The sequence below is a fragment of the Pleurodeles waltl genome, chromosome 10 (assembly GCF_031143425.1).
Source record: "Pleurodeles waltl isolate 20211129_DDA chromosome 10, aPleWal1.hap1.20221129, whole genome shotgun sequence".
In the NCBI taxonomy this organism is placed as follows: domain Eukaryota; kingdom Metazoa; phylum Chordata; class Amphibia; order Caudata; family Salamandridae; genus Pleurodeles; species Pleurodeles waltl.
This window is the reverse complement of record NC_090449.1, coordinates 899,072,586-899,090,238: the sequence shown is the minus strand read 5'-3', so window position 1 is coordinate 899,090,238 and position 17,653 is coordinate 899,072,586. Positions and strand designations below refer to the sequence as shown.

The 17,653-nt window shown below is 46.0% G+C and overlaps 1 protein-coding gene across 4 annotated transcripts in view; it reads left to right on the top strand.

Annotated features, from left to right (window-relative positions):
• FAM133B (family with sequence similarity 133 member B) overlaps positions 1-17,653 on the top strand; it is a 130,239-nt gene that overhangs the window by 84,141 nt on the left and 28,445 nt on the right. For all 4 annotated transcript variants that reach the window (XM_069211651.1, XM_069211650.1, XM_069211649.1 and 1 more), the window contains one exon: positions 3,591-3,686. In XM_069211651.1, the coding sequence (XP_069067752.1) occupies positions 3,591-3,686 (96 nt within the window). The remainder of the gene's footprint in view (positions 1-3,590; positions 3,687-17,653) is intronic.

The window sequence follows — 17,653 nt, the reverse complement described above, 5'->3', positions numbered from 1 at the left end:
TGGCCTCCATTGTTAGAGTCTCCGGATTTGCAGTTAATATTGGAATAGGGGAGTGGAGGATCTTGCTTTACACATTTGAATTTCCCCTTAGTGTCTTTATCTTTAGAACCTCCAAGTTCAGGCATGATTTAGAACTGAGATAAAATAACAAGGGTGTAAAGGAAACACCGTTGTAGAGAGAGAGAGAGAGACACCAAAATAGTGATAAAATATGAGGCTCAAAGAAATAAATGCATGGTATATCCTATGACAATCAAACCATTTTATCAAACCTTTTCAAACTATGAATGTTCTGAAGAAATACCTATCTGCTAACACTCCAAACAACATCTGCCAAAAGAGCACTTCTGCGAGGCGCACAATCAATACAGTACAATGTTGCTGGCATCCAACAATATTAAGAATGAGAAGCATGAGGGTCAGAAGCAAGTAAACATATGTGGCTGTGCAATTTCAAAGTAAGCCCATGTCTTGAGAAAGGTGCACCATGTTGTTACTTTAATGGGGAAAGCACAGGTATTATATGGGGATGGTCATCAGAAAATACCCGAACATGCTTATAGATGTAACCCTAATATCCATGGAGAAGATGGTATGAAAAGAGTTCAGCAAAGGCTCTAAATATATAAACGTATGTCACATTCCATAGGGAACTTAAGTCGCGTGTGGCTCACGAAGAGCAGCTGAAAAGTAGGAAAGACCATGTATTTAAGACTTTTGCAGGTGTGATGTGTAGATCATCAAGCATTTCAGCTCTGTGATATAAGGAAAGCCAGGAGTGCGTGGTAAAATTAGTGAGAGCAAGACTCACCCAGAGCGAAAGTGGATGGTAGGCATCTCGCAGTATTCTCCTATGCAGCGCAGCTCACTTGGAAGAATCGCTGGACAAAGGGATATTACAGGGTTGCCTGTCCTTGAAACATCGATCTGCAATATATATTATTAATACATTAAATCTCAGGCCTACCCAGCTCAATATGGCACCATCAACAGGGTCTATTTCAGTTCACCCATCCATCTGCGTCATTCACAAGGTGGCATCTCAGTCCACTACGGCTCGGTGAGATAGAGGCTGCACAGAGCTTAGGAGAGAGCTGCCATCTAGCGCGGCGCTCAAGCCACACCCCCAGTCTTGTAATAAGTTATAAGACCCTACTCTGATTACTTCATTGCACATACAATGGTAGTGCTAAAACATCCTCAAAATGTATCCAGTTGTTCCCTATGTGGTAACAGTGCAATTGTTTTATGTGCCAGCCTCATGGTTTCCAATACAAATCATAACAAAAATGCATGCTTACGTAGGGGTTTTCCATCGACACTCTTTCACCATTGGTCTGTTCAGATGTCACTAAAATGATGCTTCTTTTACCGCAGCACAATGTATAGGCCAAGTGGACCACCCCACTTCATCTATTAGATGCCTTCATTTTGTGTGGCTGCATTTTTTCCCTTGCAAATTTTTGCAGACACCTATAAAATAGTTCCCCGTAGAGATTTTAGACACTTGTATTTCCCCAGTGACTGCTAGTACCCATGTATAGTAGGGTATCAGCAACTATTTCCATACCAAACAAAACATTTATTCAAAGTTGCAATGTCAACTCATCACTGTAAGCCAACTTTGGAATATTTATTTATCCTGTGTAAAATGAGCATAGGTCATTAGAATTGGTGTTTGTGCAAATTTCTCAGGCCACACACCTGCAGCTTTGTTTTTGACATTTCAAGCACTTGCTTCTGATTTGAGAGGGACCTAAAGAAATTACTTGATGTGCTGCATTTTTGTGAAAGAACTATGAGGATTTTGTACCTCAGTTGTGCAAGCCATATGATAATGACTTGAAGAACTGCACCTTTGTGAAAGGATCTTGAGGATTTGCCATCTGTCTTGAGAGGGACCTCTAATAATGGTGTGAGGTACTGTAGCTCGATAAAGAAACTTCAGTTCATTTGTATCAGATTCCAGAAGAAACCCTAGTAACAAATTGAGGAACTAGAGATTTGTGTATGTCTTGCGAGCCTCAATAAAAATCCATAGTAAAATGCAAATATTTATAAAAGTGTATTAATAAAAGAACCTTGCCTCAAATATCTTTACCTATTGTGTTGCTCCGTTGACGTTGACATTTAGTTCCTTTCTACCACAACATCTAGCAAAGAACCTTGGCCTTTAAAATAAGCGATTATTGACATACACATCTAGTGCCACTCAAAAACCTGTTTGGTAACAATATGGTTGAAGGAACTTGACTTTACTAGTGACGTCTTGTACCTTATACTAGAATATCATCACAAGTGTTTTGTAGTGATCAAGACAGTTATTGAATTTTAGCAACTTATTGTTTTACTATTACTGAGAATATGCCCCCTCACACCCCATCACACACTATAGGTAAATGGAATAGCCCACTTCAGCCAGTAAGTACATTAACTTTAAGATGACTTTTAGATTGCATACCTTTGTACATCCACCTAAACATCGACACCCAAGGTTAGCTGCTTGAATACATTTATATTTAATGTTGAATGTACATTCATATGTGTATGTTGAAGCCAATACTCATCAGCATATTGCAGTTCATTTAAAGCACTTTCATCTGACTCGAGAGGGACCTCTAGCAGCAACTTGAGGTTCTGCAGGTTTGTGAAAGAATTTTGCTTCTTTTGCAGCTGAATTGAGAGGGACATCTAGTAACCACTTCAGATATTGCAGAGTTGTCAATGACTAGCCAACCCCAAAAAAGGAGAACTTCACAGTAAAATCTATAACTATTGTAACAAAAAAATCTTTCATCAAATACCTTTAGTACTTTGTTTAACCAACTTTGACAGTCTGATTCTTCCTGCCACAGCACAGGACTCTGGCCTTTAATATTAGCTATAGGTATGTGCCTCTTAAAAAAACAGTTTGCTAAGAATACGATTAATGGCACTGTGACTGCTAGTACCTATATATACTTGGTAATTGCAATATTGAATCATCATATACCAACATTGGCATTTTTAGTTATCCTATCCACGGAAAACAAGGACAAATCATTATATTATCAAAAGTATACATTGTTGTTTTTATGTTGACGCCAAATCCCATTAAGTTTGTGAAGGACATTTGGAGCAGTTTTGTATCAGACTCAAGCGGGACATCTGGTAATGAAGGTAATGAGGTATTGAAGCTTTGTGAAAGACTTGTTAAGCAGCTGCTTACTTAAGAAGAACATCCAGTAAAGTTTTGAAGGGCTGCAACCTTGTTATAAACTTCAGGCTGTTGATTTTGACTTGACAGATATCTAGGAATGACTTGAGATACTGTGCAAAAAAAACTATATGTGTTGACTTTGCTTTTGTGCTTGATCCGCATTCATTGCTGGATAAATCGCCTATTTGTTCTAACCCGCCCCCTCCTCCTGAATGGTGCTGGATTTTAGCTGCGAGAATGAAATTGTGTGAAAGAAGTAGCATTAAATATGTAAAGAAACCAACTGATTGCAGAATAAATATCTCAGCAACGCCATAAAGTTCACTATCTAAACATCTCCGTTCGCGTCAAGCATAAATACACAACTTTTTTTTTGTTTTGTTTCAAACAGGATGCCAGCAGTCCGAGCCGGAAAAGGAAGAAACTGGATGCTGGTGACTGCCGTTCTACATCAGAGTCTCTGTCCGGATCGGAAGATGAAGTTGAGGTTCATATGCCCTATAATTATTCAGTGATAATCCCTATCCATTCACAAATTGTGGGAGCACTGTCGTTTGACTTCTCCACTGCTAGAATGTTTGCACATTCTAGTTCTATGTTTATGTTTTAAACAATTTTGGTATAATCTTATGCTGTGATCTTAGAGAAGGACACACCGCTAGAGAACAATTGTTGCAGGTAAGTAACCTTTCCTTTCTCTTTTCATAGTACAGTAACAAGCCAAGATGAATGTAACTGCTCCCTTTCAGACCTTTGTAGGGTGCATCCTGTGCTCCGCTGGGCAAGCTGCTCATAGTGGTTGGCATCTAGATGGGGGTTGTGGCTCTTGTACTCGTCTGTGGGTCAGCCCTTCTGTTTTGCCAGGTCAGTGCATCACCATGGAGGCAGGTAGCACTTTGAGGATTGTTCTTTAATGTTGCCTGCTGCAAAGTGGCAGTGACTTTCCTTCTGGCATGTTTCCCTTTTGCTGGGTCGTTTGTTTTGGTGCAGCTTGAAGTGCCGACCCCAGATTGCATATAACAGTACTTTGTAACTCTGCTGGGGAAGAAGATATGGGTGGCCATTACAGGTACCTTCTTGCCATATGTGTGTGGTCAATTCTCCAATGAGCCCATATTAAGATGATGGAGACAAAGTTGCCTCACAAGAAGAATGCCAAATGCAAGGTGCCACTAATCTTCCTTTACCTCACTCCTATACACTAGTAACCAAAATCAGGTAAGTAAACAGTCCTAAAATAGTGCAAACAGTAGAAAATACAATAGATTGCAATAGGCCTAGGGGCAACACAAACCATATACTAAAATAATGGAATGCGAATGTTGAATTCCCCCCTAGGCAAGTATAGTGTATAGGGGCGCTGGGAGTGTAAGAGAACACCAAAGGTAAGTAACGTACCCCACCCCAGAGGCCAGGAAAGTAGGAGTAAAGTACAGCAAGTTTCCTCAGAACGCTCTACAAGTCGTGATGAAGAATTATACAAGAACCAAGCAAGACGTCAGCAACCAGCGACTGATTCCTGGACATGAAGACCTTTGGAGAAAAGAGACCAAGTCCAGAAGTCGAAAAAGAGTCCAGGAAGAACAGGAGCCCCTGCCCACCTGGAAGAAGGTGCAAAAGTGGATTCTCTGGTTGGAAGAAAAGTACAGAAGTGCACCAAAGAAGATAGCTGCGGGTTCCTGCTTGGTGCAAGAGATGTCCCACGTCGAGTTGTTGGATGCAGGCTGTTTGCGTTGCTGCATTCCGCCAACAAGCCTTGGTTCACGCAAGTACGCAGTTTGCTTCAGAGGAGCTGCTTGGACGAAGGAGGGACCTGGGGGTCTCAACTCAGTCTGAGGAGACAGAGGGGGCTCTCAGCACTTCAGAAAGCCCTTAGAAGACCAGGCAGTACCCACGGAGTCCCAGAACTCTGGGACAAAGGAGTTGCAAAGTGCGGTCATCGCAGCACTACAGTGGAGGATCCCATGCCGCCGGAGAACAATTCGGAGAGCTGTGCATAGCAGGATGGAGTGCTGGGGATCTGGGCTACGCTGGGCTCAAAGAACTTTTGGAAGAAGTGCACAGGTGCCCAAGGAGCTGCAGAAGACGCGGTGCACAGAGGTACTGTCGCTGCACGGGGAGGCAAGCTCCTACCTCCACCATATTTGGACAGCTGGACCTTTGGACAGTCTGGGTCACTTCGGTCCACCACCTGTGTTCCAGGGAGCACGCTCGTCGCCAGGAGAGGAGTTCCAGAGTACTGGTTGTTGTCGCAGAGAGGTGCCTGCTGGAGCAGGGAAGTGACTCTGTCACTCCACGGGAGATTCCTTCGGTTCTTCTGGTGCAGGGTGAAGACAGGTAGTCCTCAGAGCGTGCAATTGCTGGCTGAATCTGAAGTTGCAGGTCACAAGAGTCTTCCTGGATACTTTGTTGCAATTACAACGGCTCCTGGAGCAGTCTGCGGTTGATCCGACGGTCAGAAGCTGAAGCAGAGGAGTCCTGGAGGAATCTTGGAAACTAAATCTGAGGAAACACCCAGAGGAGAGACCCTAAAAAGCCCTGAGAGGGGGATTGCCTACCTACCCAGGTATGCACCTATCAGGAGGGGTCTCTGACGTCACCTGCTGGCACTAGCCACTCCGAGGTCTCCAGAAGGTCCCCACACCTTGGAATCTAAGATGGCTAACACCAGGGGACACTCTGGAGGAGCTCTCGGCACCAACCCTGGTGTGGTGATGGACAGGGGAGTGGTCTCTCCCCTTTCCTTTGTCCAGTTTCGCACCAGAGCAGGGACTGGGGATCCCTGAATTGGTGTAGACTGGATTATGCAAGGAGGGGCACCGTTTGTGCCCTTCAAAGCATTTCCAGAGGCTCTGGGAGGATACCCCTCCGATGCCTGTAACACCTATTTCCAATGGGAGAGGGTGTAACGCCCCTCTCCTAAAGGAAATGCACTGTTCTCTTCCAGGGGATCCTCATCAATAGTCATAAACATTGAATATTCCCGCCCTTGTGCGGGGACCCCGGAGCATATATAAAATATATACACATTATACATGTGTAACAAACAGTCATGCAGGCTATCATGTTAAAAACAGGCTAAAATGCTTTATTTCTATGAAGTTTTTTTTTTTTTTTTTTTTTTTAAATACTACAATAGAGCATAAATAAGTACCCAAGCTCCTAAAACTAGGCTTGGGGAAGTACGCAGTAGCAAACTCTAGTGAAAAAATAGAGAAAACTGCATTGAAAAACAATGAAGCATTCTTAGCCAATAGGCTGCATGTAGATTAACACAGGAGAACCATAAAAACTTTGGCACTGTGCCTTTAAGACCCTGAGCACCTCCAGTATCCCACCATGCCTCAGGGGTGAAGGAAAGGTGACAGTTGGTTCACAGTTAGGTCAGTTCTTTTTTCCGGCTCCTTCTGAGAGGATCCTGGAGCATTGAGCTCTCAGTTTTTTCTGAGTTTCCTCAGAAAAATTCTTTAAAAAAGCGTTTTTTTCACTTTTCACTCGACAAGTAACATCTTTGTCTGAGCTAGGAAGGTTTTTTTCTGACAGAAAAATGCCTTCTCTTTTTGTCAAATGCCCTGCTTGTGGGAAGAAGAAGGCCCAGTCAGATCCCCACTCTCTGTGCATAGTGTGCCTGCCTCAGAGTCACTGCCCTGACACTTGTAAGTACTGTAAGAACATGTCTAGGAGGACTCTGAAAGACAGAGAGAAGATCCGACTTCATGGGCTTCAGGAGAGGAAAAGAACATCGTCCTCCTCACTCCCCAGGCATCCAGAAGGCCATTCTCAGGAGAGAATGGCCCGGTCGACGTCGACAGGTAGGAAAATACCTGTTTGTTCACCGTCGACGTCGTCGCTACCACCGTCCCACCGGCATAGATCGCCGTCGACGGCGACGCACCCGACGTCGAAGGGAACGGCGTCGGGGGAACATCAGAGTAGGGGCAGGTCTCCGTCGACGGCAGCCCGCCGATCGACGTCGAGCCACCGCCGGCATGCCCGGTCGCCGCCAAAGGCTGTGCGCCCCCGACGTCAGGACACACGACGTTGAGATCTCCACGACGGCACGGGAAACATCCGCCGTCAACCTCCCATCGCTCCACGTCGAGGCACACGACGGCGAGCAGGTCGAGGTCCAAGGAACGCCGTTCGACGTCAAGGCACTCAACGTCGAGGCAATCAACGGCGAGGCAGGACCAACCGACTGGGCGTCCTTCGACGTCGAAACAGCCATCGACGTCGACGCAGGTTTTACCTGTCCAACAGGGAGCAGAACATCGCCCCTCGCCAGACAAGGCTCAGTCTCCAGTGGTCTCCATACCGAGCGACTCTTCTCGGTCAAGAGCATCTCCTGGGCATGTCTCGCCCATCAACCTATCTCCGAGATGGCTGGAGAGCCTCAACAGACCAGCGGCCTCCCCAGATTCGCAATATTCGCGAATGTATTCACCCACTGCCTCCCCGCCAAGAACGCCATCGCCGACAGCCGGGGCAGAACGGGCTCGTTCAGCTCCTCGACAGCCGACCGCGAGGCCTAGGCGCTCGGCTACAGCGTCCCGCAGCAGATCTCGCTCTCAACGGAGATCCAGGTCGCGCTCAAGAAGATCACCCTCTTGGTCTTCATCAGGTTCTTCTGTCAGGCGTTACTCACCTACTCTTACAGATTCACCACCTGCTAGAGTCTCACCAGTGGATGACATAACCACTTTCAACGAGGTGTTGCTAAGAGGAGCACAGAAACTCAATATAGAGGTTCCAGAACCATCTACCTCCTCATCAATCATCTTTGAGACACTACAACAGAGATCAGCGTCGAAAAAGTTGCTGCCTCTAGTGCCTGGTTTGTTGCAGCCGACCATGGACACTTTTCTGGCCCCAGCCTCGCTTAAGTCGGCCCCGGCTCGGATTCTTAAAAAGTACAAGGCTCCAGAGCAAGACCCTTTATTCCTTAGGAAGGATCCGCCACCAGACTCAGTGATCATAGCTGCCGCCCGAAAGACCCACTCGGTGGCATCTTCATCCACGGTACCCCCGGATAAAGAGAGCAGGCATTTAGACTCTCTGGGAAGAAAGATGTGCGGGACAGCGGCTTCAGCAATGAAGGTCTCTAGTGCGTCTGCGCTCCTGGGCAGGTACGATCGTTCTCTGTGGGATTCCCTCAGTAGATTTACAGAAAAACTGCCCAGAGAAGACAGGCAAGATTTCCAAGAGATTCTACAGGAAGGATGCCTGGTATCTAACCAAGTTATCAGCGCGGCAGCGGATGGGGCGGATTTGGCGGCTCATGGGTACGCACAGGGTATCTGTGCGAGGAGATCTTCCTGGCTGAGGCTCACTGGCTTGAAACAGGAGGCACAACAACGTATCCTGAATCTCCCATTTGCCGGGAATTCTCTATTCGGTGCCCATGCAGACGAAGAGATGGCCCGCATGAAGACCGAGGTGGATACCATGAAGGCGGTAGGCCTCGAAAGAAGGAAAGATTTCAGGCGGAGGTACAGACCGTACGATAGACGCCCTTTCCAACAGAGGGTTCAAACCCCTCATTGGTCGCAAAGGTCTCAGCAACGACAGGGACGCCCTCTGTTTCAGCGAAGAAACACAAGGGAGCGAGGGTCAAGTAGACCTCAACAGTCCACTCCAAAAGCACCCACTAAGCAATGAAGTCTCGCTTCCCTCGACACTGTACACCACTCCGGTGGGGGGAAGTATTATTGCTCATCTTCACGAGTGGCACTCTATCACAAGAGACAAATGGGTGCTCAATATTGTCGAACATGGCTATTCTCTCCTTTTCAAGCAGCCTCCACCACACTTGCCACCAACCAAACACAATCCGGCTCATCTCACCTTGCTACGCAAGGAGGCTCTCGCCCTCCTAAGAAAGAATGCCATAGAAAGGGTTCCACCTGCCCACAGAGGAAAGGGGGTCTACTCCCGTTATTTTCTAGTAGCAAAGAAGGGTCAAGAGGGCGTTTTCAGGCCAATCCTGGATCTAAGACTGCTGAACAAATACATAAGAAAGCAGAAGTTCAGAATGCTAGCGCTTCACCAAATTTTCCCTCAACTGCATCAGGGAGACTGGATGTGCTCCATCGACCTGCAGGATGCGTATTTCCACATCCCAATAGCTCCAAAGCATCGAAAATTCCTGCGCTTTCGAGTAGCGTTACAGCATTACCAGTTCAGGGTTCTACCCTTTGGCCTGAAATCTGCTCCAAGAGTTTTCTCGAAATGTATGGCAGTGGTGGCGGCGCATCTACGAAGACAAAGGATATACATATATCCATACCTAGACGACTGGCTACTAAAGGCTTCTTCTCCGGAGCAGGCGAGAAGCCATCGGGACATTGTACTAGGAGTTTGCGAAGCTCTAGGTCTTCAGGTCAATTACCAGAAGTCAACCTTGACTCCAACGCAGAGTCTTCACTACCTAGGAGCTATCATAAACACAGAACTACAAAAAGTGTATCCTTCGGAGGAACGACTGTCCTCAATAAATATGAAGTGCCAGGACCTGTTGAGAGCCAGCGCACCTACGGCACGTCAGGTGACATCACTACTGGGCTCCATGGCATCGTGCATCTTTATTGTCCCAAATGCCAGACTCCACATGAGACCCCTCCAAGAGGCATTGGAGGCCAATTGGAGCCAAAGAACAGGTCGCTGGGAAGACACAATGCGGCTACCGGAGGTAGCACTGCAGTCATTGAGATGGTGGATGCACAGACCTCACCTGTCAGTGGGCGCTCCGTTTCACCAGGTACTTCCATCCGACACTCTGGTAACGGATGCGTCTCTTCAGGGATGGGGGGCTCATCTGGGTCCTTTTCAAGCGCAGGGTCTGTGGTCAGACAAGGAGAAGCAGTACCACATCAATCTGCTAGAACTCAGAGCGGTCCATCTGGCTCTCAAGTCTTTCACACCGCTAATTCAGGGGAAAACTCTATTGATACAGACGGACAATACAACCACGATGTATTACTTGAACAAACAAGGGGGAACGAGATCCCTACCCCTTTCACGAGAGTCCCAAGCGATATGGCATTGGCTCCTGGCCAGAGGAATGTCAATCACAGCAGTTCACCTGCCAGGTCAGCAGAACGTAGAAGCAGACTTTCTAAGCAGACACCTGGAGGACGTTCACGATTGGGTCCTGCACGACGAAGTCGCAGAATACATCTTCGCGCAATGGGGTCGGCCTCAACTGGACCTCTTCGCAGACGATGTAAACAGGAAATGCCCAGACTTCGCATCCAGGTTCTACCGTCCAGGATCTCGAGGGAATGCCCTGTTGATCGACTGGTCAGGGACATTTCTTTACGCTTTTCCTCCGACTCCCCTCATTCCGGCAGTGATCAGCAAACTTTACGGATCCAGGACCAGAATGATTCTTATAGCGCCACAATGGCCTCGACAATTCTGGTACACGGATCTCCTCAACCTGTCGGAAAAACCTCACAGGAGGCTGCCGTGCAGACCGGATCTTCTGAGCAGAATGGAGGGCAGGATTCTGCATCCCAACCTACCCTCTCTGAGCTTAACAGCATGGCTCCTGAATTCCTGCAGTATGGGCACCTAGGACTCTCGCAGGAGTGCATGAACATCTTGAAAGAGTCCAAACGGCCTTCCACGCGGCGTTCCTACGCTTTTAAGTGGAAGAGATTCTACATATGGTGCTGTCAGCAAGGCCATAATCCCATACGGGCGCAGGAGGACGTCATACTGTCCTATTTGCTTCACCTAGCGAAATCCGGTCTGCAGGTATCATCTATTAAGGTACATTTGTCTGCTATTACTGCCTATCGCAAGTCACCTTCTCAGGAATCCTTCTTTACGAAACCTGTAGTCAAGGATTTCTTAGAAGGTTTGAAGAAAGTTTTTCCGCCAATTCGGAGGCCTTCTCCTCCGTGGGAACTGAACATAGTCCTAGCAAAACTTATGGGCCCTCCTTTCGAGCCTATCCATAAGGCCTCCTTACAACACCTTACGTGGAAAACGGCTTTTCTGGTGGCCATTACTTCAGCGAGGAGGGTCAGTGAGATCCAGGCCTTGTCTGCAAAAGAACCGTACACGGTTTTTCATGACAATAGAGTAGTTCTGCGAACTCACCCATCTTTCCTTCCGAAGGTGGTGTCAGAATTCCATATTAATCAGACCATAACTTTACCGACGTTCTTTCCCAATCCGGAAACTCCGGCTGAGAAAGCATTGCACTCATTAGACTTGAAAAGAGTGCTGAAATTTTATCTGGACAAGACAAAATCGATTAGAAACTCTAACCGCTTGTTTGTGAACTATGGTCATTTAAGGACAGGAGAAGCAGCATCTAAGCGAACAATATCAAGATGGATAGTCTCTTGTATTGTTAATACTTACCAGCTAGCTAATAGACAATTGCTAGCGCGGCCTAGAGCGCATTCCACAAGGGGAAAAGCGGCTACAGCTGCTCTCCTTAACAATGTTCCTATATCTGAGATTTGTAAGGCTGCTACATGGAAGTCTGTCCATACTTTTACAAGACATTATTGTTTAGACTCAGATGCAAGAGCGGATGCCCAAGTGGGGCAGGCCTCTCTAAGGAATTTATTTGCGTAAGACATGTCTATTCCTGCACTTCTATCGGACAGTCCGCTGGGTTTAGGGATGGGCTTGCTAATCTATTCAATGTTTATGACTATTGATGAGGATCCCCTGGAAGAGAAGGATAAGTTACTTACCTGTAAATCCTAGTTCTCTTCCAGGGGTATCCTCATCAAAGTCATAAACAACCCACCCTCCTCCCCGGACACACGTCTACTGGAAGTGCAGGACAGACAGTATTTTGATTCAATTATACAAATGGTCACCGTAAAAAGAACTGACCTAACTGTGAACCAACTGTCACCTTTCCTTCACCCCTGAGGCATGGTGGGATACTGGAGGTGCTCAGGGTCTTAAAGGCACAGTGCCAAAGTTTTTATGGTTCTCCTGTGTTAATCTACATGCAGCCTATTGGCTAAGAATGCTTCATTGTTTTTCAATGCAGTTTTCTCTATTTTTTCACTAGAGTTTGCTACTGCGTACTTCCCCAAGCCTAGTTTTAGGAGCTTGGGTACTTATTTATGCTCTATTGTAGTATTTATAAAAAAAAAAAAAAAAAAAAAAACTTCATAGAAATAAAGCATTTTAGCCTGTTTTTAACATGATAGCCTGCATGACTGTTTGTTACACATGTATAATGTGTATATATTTTATATATGCTCCGGGGTCCCCGCACAAGGGCGGGAATATTCAATGTTTATGACTTTGATGAGGATACCCCTGGAAGAGAACTAGGATTTACAGGTAAGTAACTTATCCTTCTGCCTTCCTAGGATTGAGCTGCTCAATCCCCAGGAGGGCAGAAACCTGTCTGTAAGGTGGCAGCAGCTGCAGTGGAAACCTCAGAGAGCTGGTTTGGCAGTACTGGGGGTCCATGGTGGAGCCCACAGGGTGCATGGGATTGGCCCCCCAATACCATATTTGGAATAGGGGGACAATTATATATATATATATGTTCGATGGCATGTGTAGCTGCAGATACACATGCTGTGCACATCCCGCCATCTGGTGTTGGGCTCGGAGTGTTACAAGTTGTTTTTCTTCGAAGAAGTCTTTTTTCGAGTCACGAGACCGAGGGACTCCTCCCATTTCGACTCCATTGCGCATGGGCGTCGACTCCATCTTAGATTGTTTTTTTTCCGCCATCGGGTTCGGACGTGTTCCTTTTTGCTCCGTGTTTCGGGTCGGAAAGTTAGTTAGAATCTCTGAAAAATCGTCGGTATTGTTTGCGTTCGGTATCTGGTTAGTTACAACAGATCGACACCGAATTAAGAAGAGCTCCGGTGGCCCTTCGGGGTTTTCTTCCATCCCCGTCGGGGCCTGGTCGGCCCGGCCACGTGTCTCTTCAAGGCTGATGGAACGGACCCCATTCCGCTTCTGTCCAAAATGCCATAACAAGTATCCATATACAGATCAACATCTGGTCTGTAACTTGTGTTTGTCACCAGAACACAAGGAGGATACTTGTGAGGCCTGTCGAGCGTTTCGGTCCAGGAAGACACTCAGGGACCGAAGAGCAAGAAGACTGCAAATGACGTCGGCGCCGACAGGACAAGAGCGTTTCGAGGAGGAGGAAGAAACATTCTCCACCCAGGAGTCAGACTCTGAGGAGATCGATCCCGAGGAAACGCCGAAAACCGTGAGTAAGACGTCGAAACCAAGAACTCACGAGAAAAGCGCTAAAGCCCAGGGGACGCCACCGCCAACAGGCCATGGCTTAACCCGAAAAGTAGGTGACCGTTCATCGGCACCGAAAAAGGGCAAGCTGGTGTCGAAGTCATCCGACTCCGGTCGAGATACCGGCACACAGCAATCTCGGGCCCGAGATAGTGGCTCAGAGAAGAGTCGGCACCGAGACACCGGCACCGAAACGGGTCGGCACCGAGAGAGCACGACGCTGAAAGTAAAAAAGGTTTCGTTGAAGCCGAAAAAAGCAGCCGAAAAGGTTTTGGTACCGAAATATCCGGCCTCGGAACCGAAAACAAGTTCCTACACTGAGGAACAAGGACTGTCCACACAAATGAAGACACATAGATTTAGACAGGAATTACAGGCAATAGAGCCAGATCACACACAAAGACGGCTCTTTATTCAAAAAGATACAGGGAAGATCAGCACTCTTCCTCCAGTCAAAATGAAACGCAAGCTTGCCTTCCAAGACAAAGACAAACAGCCACACGCAAAGGTGGCTAAACAAGTAACACCGCCACCATCCCCATATCACTCTCCGCAACCATCACCGGTAGCCACTCCACCAATGATGCAATCCCCAACTCATACAGGAATAAGTCAAGATGACCCTGACGCATGGGACCTTTATGACGCACCAGTGTCAGATAATAGTCCAGAATGCTATCCAGCTAAACCATCGCCAACAGAGGATAGTACAGGCTACGCACAGGTGGTGTCAAGAGCAGCTTCATTTCATAATGTCCGCCTTCATTCAGAGCCCATTGAAGACGACTTTCTTTTTAATACACTGTCGTCCACACACAGCCAATATCAGAGTCTTCCTATGCTACCCGGAATGCTAAAACACTCCAAACAAGTGTTTGAGGAGCCAATTAAAGGGAGAGCCATTACTCCTAGAGTAGATAAAAAATATAAACCGCCACCAACAGACCCAGTGTACATTACACAGCAGCTAACACCAGACTCTGTTGTAGTGGGAGAAGCGCGCAAAAGAGCCAACTCTCATACTTCAGGAGATGCACCACCTCCAGATAAAGAAAGTCGAAAATTCGATGCTGCAGGCAAAAGGGTGGCGGCACAGGCAGCAAACCAGTGGCGTATTGCAAATTCGCAAGCTTTGCTAGCCAGATATGATAGGGCCCATTGGGATGAGATGCAACACCTTATTGAACATTTACTCAAGGAGTTCCAAAAAAGAGCGCAGCAAGTAGTAGAAGAAGGACAGGGTATCTCCAATAATCAGATACGGTCAGCAATGGATGCTGCAGACACAGCTGCTAGAACTGTCAACACAGCTGTAACAATAAGGAGACATGCATGGCTGCGTACATCAGGATTTAAACCAGAGATACAGCAAGCTGTGCTGAATATGCCATTCAACGGACAGCAGTTGTTTGGGCCGGAGGTGGACACTGCGATCGAAAAACTTAAGAAAGACACTGACACGGCAAAAGCCATGGGCGCACTCTACTCCCCACAGAGTAGAGGCACATTTCGAAAGACACAATTTCGAGGGGGGTTTCGAGGGCAACCAACAGAAACCACAACATCACAAGCAAGGCCCACTTACCAGAGCCAATATCAGCGATGAGGTTTTCGGGGGCAATATAAAGGGGGCCAATTCCAGAAGAATAGGGGAAAGTTCCAAAGCCCCAAAACTCCTCAAAATAAACAGTGACTTACAAGTCACACAGCCCCATCACATAACACCTGTGGGGGGACACTAAGCCAATTTTACAAACATTGGGAGGAAATAACAACAGACAATTGGGTCTTAGCAATTATCCAGCATGATTATTGCATAGAATTCCTCAAATTCCCTCCAAACATCCCTCCGAAAACACACAGTATGTCAAAACAACATATAGACCTTCTAGGACTAGAAGTTCAAGCATTGCTACAAAAAGAAGCAATAGAATTAGTACCAAAACAACAAATAAACACAGGAGTTTACTCACTGTACTTTCTAATACCCAAAAAGGACGGCAGTCTGAGACCAATACTAGATCTCAGAACACTAAATACCTACATCAAATCAGACCACTTTCACATGGTTACATTGCAAGACGTAATCCCACTGCTCAAACAACAGGACTACATGACAACACTAGACCTAAATGATGCGTATTTCCATATACCAATACATCCTTCACACAGAAAATACCTTAGGTTCGTATTCCAAGGAATACATTACCAATTCAAAGTGTTGCCATTCGGAATAACAACTGCGCCAAGAGTTTTTACAAAATGCCTGGCAGTAGTAGCTGCACATATCAGAAGGCAGCAAATACATGTGTTCCCGTACTTAGACGACTGGTTAATCAAAACCAACACGCTAAGACAGTGTTCACAGCATACAAAATATGTCATACAAATCCTCCATAAACTAGGTTTCTCGATCAACTACACAAAGTCACACCTTATGCTGTGTCAAACACAGCAATACTTAGGAGCGACAATCAACACAGCAAAAGTGATTGCCACTCCAAGTCCACAAAGGGTTCAAACATTTCACAATGTAATACAGGCCATGTATCCAAAACAAAGGATACAAGTCAAAATGGTAATGAAACTGCTAGGCATGATGTCTTCATGCATAGCCATTGTCCCAAACGCAAGGTTGCACATGCGGCCCTTACAACAGTGCCTAGCATCACAATGGTCACAAGCACAGGGTCAGCTTCAAGATCTGGTGTTGATAGACCGCCAAACATACATCTCGCTTCTATGGTGGAACAGTATAAATTTAAACCAAGGGCGGCCTTTCCAAGACCCAGTGCCACAATACGTGTTAACGACAGATGCTTCCATGACAGGGTGGGAAGCACACCTCAATCAACACAGCATCCAAGGACAATGGGACATACAGCAAAGACAGTTTCACATAAATCACTTAGAACTGTTAGCGGTATTTCTAGCGCTGAAAGCATTTCAACCCACAAATACATTCTTGTCAAAACAGACAACATGACAACAATGTATTACCTAAACAAACAGGGAGGGACACACTCGACACAGTTGTGTCTCCTGACACAGAAAATATGGCATTGGGCGATTCACAACCACATTCGCCTAATAGCACAATTTATTCCAGGAATTCAGAATCAGTTAGCAGACGATCTCTCTCGGGATCACCAACAGATCAGTGAATGGGAGATTCACCCCCAAATACTGAACACTTACTTCTAAATTTGGGGAACACCACAAATAGATCTATTTGCAACAAAGGAAAACTCAAAATGCCAAAACTTCGCATCCAGGTACCCACAAGATCAATCCCAAGGCAATGCTCTATGGATGAACTGGTCAGGGATATTTGCGTACGCTTTTCCCCCTCTCCCGCTCCTTCCATATCTAGTAAACAGGTTGAGTCAAAACAAACTCAAACTCATACTAATAGCACCAACATGGGCGAGGCAACCCTGGTACACAACACTACTAGACCTTTCAGTAGTACCTCATGTCAAACTACCCAACAAACCAGATCTGTTAACCCAACACAAACAACAGATCAGACATCCAAATCCAGCATCTCTGAATCTAGCAATTTGGCTCCTGAAATCCTAGAATTCGGACACTTAGACCTCACACAAGAATGTGTGGAGGTCATAAGACAAGCTAGGAAACCTACCACTAGACACTGCTATGCAAATAAGTGGAAAAGATTTGTCTATTACTGCCATAGTAATCAAATCCAGCCGTTACACGCATCTCCAAAAGATATAGTAGGATATTTACTACATTTACAAAAGTCAAATCTAGCCTTCTCTTCCATAAAGATACATCTTACCGCAATATCAGCTTACCTGCAAATTACTCATTCAACTTCATTATTTAGAATACCAGTCATAAAAGCTTTTATGGAAGGCCTAAAGAGAATTATACCACCAAGAACACCACCTGTTCCTTCATGGAACCTCAACATTGTCTTAACACGACTCATGGGTCCACCATTTGAACCCATGCATTCTTGTGAAATGCAATACTTAACCTGGAAAGTTGCGTTTTTAATTGCCATCACATCTCTAAGAAGAGTGAGTGAAATTCAAGCTTTTACCATACAAGAACCATTTATTCAAATACACAAAAATAAAATAGTCCTACGAACAAATCCAAAATTGTTACCAAAGGTAATTTCACCGTTCCATTTGAATCAAACGGTAGAATTACCAGTGTTCTTCCCAC